This window comes from Trachymyrmex septentrionalis, unplaced genomic scaffold (assembly GCF_001594115.1).
Source record: "Trachymyrmex septentrionalis isolate Tsep2-gDNA-1 unplaced genomic scaffold, Tsep1.0 scaffold14, whole genome shotgun sequence".
NCBI classification, from domain to species: domain Eukaryota; kingdom Metazoa; phylum Arthropoda; class Insecta; order Hymenoptera; family Formicidae; genus Trachymyrmex; species Trachymyrmex septentrionalis.
The window spans coordinates 1,870,270-1,878,615 of NW_017304543.1; the positions used below are offsets into that span (position 1 = coordinate 1,870,270).

At 37.5% G+C, this 8,346-nt stretch overlaps 1 protein-coding gene across 3 annotated transcripts; it reads right to left on the minus strand.

Annotated features, from left to right (window-relative positions):
* Nucleotides 1-2,242: 2,242 nt before the first annotated feature.
* Nucleotides 2,243-7,039, minus strand: LOC108745654 (kinesin-like protein KIF20A). 3 transcript variants are annotated; one of them, XM_018481953.1, is made up of 3 exons: nucleotides 6,958-7,039; nucleotides 2,668-6,883; nucleotides 2,243-2,455 (listed from the first exon to the last, which is right to left on the minus strand). In XM_018481953.1, exons 2-3 carry the CDS (start codon nucleotides 6,769-6,771, stop codon nucleotides 2,243-2,245), a joined length of 4,317 nt encoding a protein of 1,438 aa, XP_018337455.1. In that variant the 5' UTR covers nucleotides 6,772-6,883; nucleotides 6,958-7,039. The 3 variants fall into 3 exon arrangements, with proteins under 3 accessions (XP_018337455.1, XP_018337457.1, XP_018337456.1); XM_018481955.1 differs by having other exon boundaries at nucleotides 2,371-2,451; XM_018481954.1 differs by having other exon boundaries at nucleotides 2,371-2,455; nucleotides 2,660-6,883.
* Nucleotides 7,040-8,346: the final 1,307 nt, after the last annotated feature.

Genomic DNA, 8,346 nt, shown 5'->3' on the forward strand with positions numbered 1-8,346 from the left:
TTGTGCGTAACTACGACAATAGTTCGGCAGGATTGGGCGAAATTAATGAAAACTCGCGTAGGATTCACGAAGAAGGGGTGAAGAGAGAAAGGGATGAGACCTCCCCAGAAACAGATATTCCAACGGTTGGAGGAGAAAGGGGGAGGGGGTTCGGCTAATCGTGACAAATACTGATCCGGGATTGCCGAATTATAAACTAATGTCTCGAGCAAACTTCGCCCAGGATAACTTTCTCTTCCTCTATCTGATTACTCCTCTGAGCGCTCGCTCAGCCTTCAAACAGCGTGTATATTATCTTACGTTAGTTGTCCTGAATTTTAACCGTCGTATACATTAGTTGAATAATACAAAATATACATATTTCTATTTAATTTAATTTTATTTGATCTGTAAATGAGATGTTCCGCATAAATATAGAAGGTAATCTTAATTGTTCTAGTAAATAATTTCATTTTTTTTACGATTCCATTTCTATTAAATAAGATAATTAGAAAATAAAACGTGTCAAAACAGAAATTTTTTTAATCGATAAAAAATAATTATATAAAGTATATAAAGTATATAAAGTAAAAACGTATAACGTACAAGCATCAGTACGCATATTGCATTGATGCAATTTCAACCGGCGAACTAAAGGGGATGATTTCGCCATCTTTATGTCTTGCGACCGGGCGTGTAAAGGATAACGGAAAGAGGGTGGTTGATGGTGAAGTTAGAGGGCGAACGTGAGTAGGCGGACGAGCGGCAATGTTCCGGGCCGGCCAAGAGAGAAAGGAAATTGGATGATATTTCCCGCAACGATCAAATCTTATTGCCAATTGAAAGAGGAAAGTTCGCGGTACATTTACCCCGAGAAATCACCGACGACGAAGAGGTGAGCTAGCGAAAATGGCCGCTGCGATCTGCGATTCTGCAAGCCACTCGTGGCTCTTTCCATCGCGATAACAAGCTCGTCTACGAGAAAGTAATACGAAAATAATTACAGTCAGATTGATAGTCCGGCAAATAATTAATGGAATAAATTCATTTTGAAAATATAATTAAATATTCGCGCACCTTTAACATCAAAATTATTCTAAATGTCTCTTGTTATTTAAAAAAAAATCAACTTCTCATTTTTTTTTTCAAAAATAAACTGTTTAAAAAATACATTGAAACGGTTGAACCGATATGAGAAGTAATCTTAGCGTTGTTCTTACGTCCGTAAACTCACAGCAGATTGCAATCTAGTACATATTAGACGATTTTCTCTCATTTATTCGTATCCCCTTATCACATCACACATCCCGGTAATATCTTCAGAAGCCAAAAGATTGTGCAGAGTGGAGGTCGCGGTTCAATTTCGATATCCTCCCTCATAATTTCATCTATCAGTATCCGCGAAAGAGAGAGAGAGAGAGAGAGAGAGAGAGAGAGAGAGAAGTCAGAATAGCCGTTTTCGCGGGAAGATCACGTTTGGGGATGGGGCGAGTTGTAATGAGCGAACGAAAGCGTCAGCAGCATCTAATGTCAGAAATTATAGCATATTGGCAATAAAATCTGGAGCAGGGTCCGCTTTTGTACGAGTAAGCTCAACGCAGTTGCCATCTCTGTTTGTGGGTGGTTCGTTTATTGTAACAAATGACGGAACCACATTTCGCCATTACACGCGATCTTGTTCAGGAAAATATCTGATATATCGATAATATTCCCAATCACATTATTGCTTCTTATGGATAATACCATAACAATATATTAATACAGCTCACTTCTCGCGTCATATCCATATTCTTGCAATTAGCTGTTTATGGCTAAAATAATAAAAGCGATAATATTGATTAAAATACACTTTAAAATACTGTTTTAAACTTTAAAATATATTTTATACGTAATCTCTCATACACAATAAATTCGCACAATTTTCTCGTTGACTATTATTTAAAAAATATGTAAAGGTTGCATAAAAGTTCATAAATTTATGAGCTATATGTGCATAACGATAAAACAATATAGAGACAACAATACAAATTAAACGTACAATAGTAGAACTAAAATGTATAATATTTGAGATATGCGAGATTTTTTCTCTATTCAATTTAAAGTATGACGTATGTTTAAAATGTGAAACATTCAGCAAAACAAAATACACGGAACACAAATGAATGTCAAGTTACTTAAAAAACGCACATAGTAATTCTTAATATCAATAATTATATATAAGCATTATGTATAATTAAACGAACATTAATTATTATGTTTACTGTCACTCAATTTCTGAATCACTATTAATATCTGTGTGTTTACAAAAAGTGCGCGAAAGTGTGGTATTACCAGATATTTTTCTAACTTTCATCCAATTTGGACTTTTCTTTTTGTCTTTGGTATCTGATGATCTCATGTTAAAATTATGTTCCATTTCAGAACTATCAGTTTCGCATACAGATGAATATATGTTTGACTTTATACTGCTTTCTGTCTGAAAATATAAAAGATGTAGAATATTATATGTGAGATCTTTTTCCGTAATTATTAAATTTTTCAACTTTATTTGTATGTTAATAACAAACAACTTTTAATTTAATTAAAAAACTTTCTTCAAAATTCTATTATAACAATTAGACGTTAACATATATACGTTAATTGTTGACTCTACAATTAAAACCTACTTTATATTACGTACAAACAAACCTGACAAGATTCGTTATCCAATTTAATGGTAATGTAATCAAAGTCATTAGCCTCATCGAAAAAAGTTGTGGATTTTTCACTTGGAGCTGACGAAACAGTTAATGTCTCCGAACTAGCGTGATTAGGCACGAAACTGGAACTGTTTGCGGAACTATTTTTGGCTTCATGATTTCTTAAGGTTTCTTCTGACTCTTTTTGATTCTCAGTTAAAGATCTTTCCAAGTTATTTAAACTGTTCGCAGTTTCAAAGTATTTATTCTTCTCTTCGATTTCATTTTGCAAATGTTTCAAAATCTCATATCTTTTTATTGAAGCATTTTTATTAGTTTTAAGTAGAGTTAATTCTAATTCTTTATGCTCCAGTTGCATCTTTAAACGAGTTATTTCATCCTGGCTGTCGCTATAAGTCTTGTAAATTTCGTTCAGGAGTGTTGTATTATTTTCTTGATCTGACAACTGAGATTTCAAATTATGAATTTCCGCTTTCATGGTATTCTCCATATTTTTACGCAAATCTTTGCAACAATGCAGATCTTCCTTAACCAAACCGATACTTTCGTAAGCTTCGGTAATTTGCTCACTCAGATTTCTCGCTTTCTCATTGTTTGCAACGTTCAGATCTGCTATATTACGTACTTCACTTTTCAACGAGATAATTCCGCTCTCTCTTTCTGTTATCTTCATTGTTAATTTCTTCAGTTTATCCTCGAGAGTCAATTGGGTCTCGGAACAATCATACAACTGCGTGTAAAGCTCGTTCTTGTCTTTTTGACATTTGTTCACAATAATCTCAAAATCATATATCTTCTGGAACAATTCGTAGTTTTTCGCAAAATCATGTTGCATTTCAGCAATCCTTCTATCGAGCTCGCTTATCTTTTGTAACAATTCTTCTTCCAAATTTTTGATCTTTGGTAAATGTCCATTTGCGCATGTACTAAACACTTTCTTCAGCCGGTTGCGCAACAAAGATAATTTATGTTCAAAGGCTCTAGATTTCTTTACATATCTTTCTAAGCATTCGGAAATTCGATTTTCATTTTCTTCCTTGACTACCAGTTTGCGGCTTAGCTCACAAATCTCACGTTTGTATTCTTCTATTTTATTTTCTGTCATCTTGAATACGCTATCGTCTTTGGTTCCAATTTCACTCTTCTCTTCAATCAGTCGTTCCAATGTTTCCTCTTTATGCACCATTTGATAATCGTTCGCGTAAGTCTCTTCATTTAATGTATAAATCACATCCCGAATAGTTTCCAGGTCTTCAGACAATTCACCAGCATGTACCATCTCTTGATAATTCCATTTATTCAAATCTGCGCTATCTTTCAGCTGTTCAAAGTTTTCTTTCACTAAATTCTGATTGTCCTCATTGATGACACAAGTTTCTGTGCACTTATCCTCATTTTCGTGGATACTCGCGTGATCACTTATGCTGGTAGATCTTTGTAATTCGCTACTTACACCCGAGTCATCTTTGCTACTTCTGTCACTCGATCTAGAACCGCTGCAATCCATACTGCCACTACTTTCAAAGAGACTTTTGCGATCAACGCTTGGCACGTTCGAGAATTTCTTCTTCGTTGATTCGACATGGTCCGCAAACAATGTAGGAACAATGGTCCAGTCGTTAAACTCGTTTTGTTCAATTGTGGTTGAGTTCATGCACATTCGTGAGGGATTTTTCACTACAGATATATCATCCTGAATAGAGCTATCTGCTATATAATCCTCAAATGAAATATTTGATTGATCACATTTTTGATCGCTTATACTCTCATTTTTGGTATCATTCGAGCACTGTCGAACTTCAACAAGCTGTCTTTCTTGCAACTGTGTATGATGTTGCAGTTTGATGATGCAAGGGTCTTGTAAAAGTTCCTCTTCTAATTCTTTCACTTCGTTCAAAGTATCATTCAAAAGATACTCCGATTTTGATAATTTCTGTTTCGCTCCAGAAGCAGCTTCAGCGTCTTTATTTTCTATTACACGAATATATTCGCTCATCTCTTCGAGTTTCTCCTCGGTTCTTTTTACTTTTTCATCCATTGACCGTTCCAGATTGTTCATGAGACAATCAGTGTCATCCTCGATGTTTTCAGTGTTGCCATCCCACTTACGAATCCTAGCTCGCGTGAGCTGTCGAAACTTTTTCAATTCTTCCGTTACTAAAGCTAATTCAAAGCTATATTTGTTCTTTTCGCAGAGGATCGTCTTGTTCTCTTGCCTCAATTTCTTCACTGCTTCTTTCAGAACCATCACCTTGGAAGTGACCTGTGCATTCTCAGCTTCGAGCTCTTCGTAAAGTGTATGACTATCTACGATATAATCTCCGCTGTTTCCTCGCTTTCTCTTCTTATGCTGCATCAGATTATCGATGCGTTCCTTATAAAAGCTTTCGACCTGTTTGAGAGCTTTAGACCATTTTAATAGATCCTCTCCCTCAGTTTCGATCTTCTTGGTATTCTCTTTGTAGGTCCCTTCCAACTCTTCAATTGTGCGTAAATAACGATCGGCCAGTTGTTGTCGAATTGAGTATTCGCAATTTAACATATCACTTTTTGCAGCTTCCAATTCTTGCTTTAGTCTTCTATTCTGTTCTCGTATATCTCTGCACTCTGACGAATCGGTACAGCCAATCATTTCTGCACTCTCACATGGGCTTTGATAATTAGATGATGACGTCATAGTATTATCAAATGTTTCGAGATCACGGATAGTTTCTTCAAATTCGCAAATTTGTTTGCACTCCTTATGATAATTTGTTAGCTTTCTAATTATATCACAGAAATTAAAAATGCTCTGCATTTCAAATCTATCTCTCTGTATCTCAAGTAGATTCAAACTTGACTCAAGAATGACATTCATTATAAAACTCAGATTTTCTTCACCTGAGAGGGCTCGTTGACATATTCTCGTTAAATTTGACTGGCGGAATGGTGCCATTCGATTCTGACTCAGAGCCTTGAGGCATCTACCAAGCACTAGCAGGCTGTTATTGATACTACTTACTTCGCGCATATGTGATTTCTTGAACTGTGTAGAGCTAGCCAAGTCGCAAAAAGTCAAAGAACTGATGATCACTTCTTCCGCTGCACAATCCTTCTGATACTTCACTAATTCCATCGTGAAAATAGTATGTGATCGAGAATTCCCCGATCCTGTGACGCTCATGTTCGATTGGCCTGCCATGATAATCTTATGAGCTTCCAGCGCAGTTACAGCATACATTTTTCTCAAATCGCAAACAGTTTGCCCTTCAGTGTTCATATACAATTTCAATGGAGAGCGTGTTTCCGCGAAGTCCAACAGATCGTAAACGTTTCCATTGTAAATCTCCGCGAAGGACAGCCAGACGGCGTACTCACTATCACATTCTTCGGATTTATCAGGATTGCCTGGCTGTGAGTTCTCGAAAAACTTTTTGGCTTCCGCAGATATCTGATTAACATTCTTTGATTGTCCATTTAATACTCGCGTTTTTCGTTGCATCTTCGAAGCTCGCACGATCTCATTCAAGTAGACCATAGTGTCTTGAAACGTCCGTTTGTACCATGGCTGTACAGTGCAGTTTATCGTCGAAAATACAAGATTGATACTAAGCATTATTATACCGGGCGATAAGGACGTGCCGAACAACGTGTAAGTCTTCCCGGAATACATCATGCCGTAAGTCATGATGGTTGAACTTTTACCACTGAGAAACTCCACGACTCGATGTTTTATGGATCCCTCGAACATCTCCTCTTGCGAAGTTTGTGGTCCAAAAATCTTCGTAAAGACATGCCGACTGCCTTTGGCCTCGCTCGATTTCGCACATCTCGAATTTCGAATAAATTTATCCTTAAACGGCTGAAATGTTGTTAAAAGAGTTCTCATGTCGAGTAAGATGTAATTGTCTTGTCGAATCCAGTATGGTTTTATCCTAAGATACATCTCCACACTCGAAGCGGATATTTTCGAAGCTCGTCTTCGTGATTGCGTATTAGTGGACTTGTTATTGCCTTGCAACGAAAAGAAATAGTTCGTTTCGAATTCCTGTGTGCAACTCTTTGCAAACGTATCCGCAGGGCGTTCCGGGGAATTTTTTCTGGTTCGCGTCATACTGAATCAAAATGAGCGGAAAAATGATCGATTGATACTCCAAAAATTACTCCAAAATCAATATTTGACTAATTATTAGAGAGGTTATTTTACGCCCATATTTCGCGGTATTCTGGAAAATTAAACGTAATTATTTCAAATGTTTAACAACGATATGAATTAATTTGTGAATAGAAATTTGCTCACTTTGAAGAGATTTACATATTCTTCGGATAATTTTCATAGGACGTCTTCAATTTTACGATAAAACTCTCGCGAATGTTGATACAACGATTTTCGGCATCGTGTCTTTTCATTCCTGAACTATGTTCAAGTTTAGCAATTAAGAGTTATATTCATGGTGTAAGAGGACGTAGGTTATATACAATTATTATGGTTATATTCACGTAAGTAAAATAGAAATAAAAAATACTAAAGATATACTCGGATAGATTCAGACGGTAATATAAAACATTTCACTATCACCTTATAGTGTTTTTCACTGGCAAAGCTGGTGCGCACTCAGTGCACTTTAAAGTCGTTGTACACAAATCGACGTAAAGATGTACGTTTAATAAAAATATAGGAACGAATTAAACCGCGAAATCCTCAATACATTTTATTGTAATATTTAATAAAATATACATTAGGTATTTTTATTAATTGAAATATCTCACTTTTACATTCAGATTAAGATAGTATACGACAGCTTTAATGCGCACTGAGTGCGCACTAGTTCTGCCAGTGAAAAACGCTATTAGTTTCTATGCATGCGTCGATGCGCGACAAATGACAAGTGCCTTACAAAAGAACGCTTAGTTGCTGGAAATCAAACATTAATTATAAACATTTTAATAATCACAATAAAATGTAAGAATGTAATAAATATTATGTCAGTATATTAAAATCCCGTTCCGTAATAATTTGCCAGCTGCACCGTTCAAAGTATCTAACTTCGTCGCTAATATGAATGTCGTAGTTTATTCGAGGAGACACATTTCCTCTTTCGAAGCCATTCATCTGTCGCTAAGACACGCCAACGCGTAGTCCGTGACCGCGAGGCGGAGACGAACTTGCAGAAATTTGGCGATGACATCCGCGATACATACTGCAAAACGCGCAGACGAGAAAGGAATGTCGAAATATCGCGAAGGAAGAAGAGAAGGAAGAGGAGGAGCAGGAGGAGGAGGAGGAGGAGGAGGAGGAAAAGGAGGAGGAAGAGGAATCCTCCTGCAACCGCCTCGAAATATCTTCAAAGACGAGCAAGCAGCAATTTATATACGCGTGTCGCCCGGCTCATTAAACGCAGCCAATCAAAGCCGAAGCTAATAGCGGCCACGGCGCGTATAGCGTGTCCCAGGATGGGACGCGCGATGCGCGAAATCCGCCGTAATCTCGGCATCGGAATCGGCATCGTGGGCAACAAGTCTGCCACTGTACCACGTCGTGCACCGGCCTGACCACCGAATGCGGTCCGAGAGTCGTTGGATCGGCGGTGCCTTTCAAGTCACAATCGACCCCTTGTATCGACAGTATACGGCAGCCGCCTCCAGCCGCCTCCGCCCTGGCGGCCCTTCCGCCGTTAGTCCAGTCCTT

Bases quoted from the DNA above. Each gene is read 5' to 3' on its own strand.
- LOC108745654 (XM_018481953.1), bottom strand. From the start codon at position 6,771: ATGACGCGAACCAGAAAAAATTCCCCGGAACGCCCTGCGGATACGTTT. The intron at 2,456-2,667 runs GTTTGTTTGTAC...TTATATTTTCAG, and splicing joins TGGATAACGAATCTTGTCAG to ACAGAAAGCAGTATAAAGTC.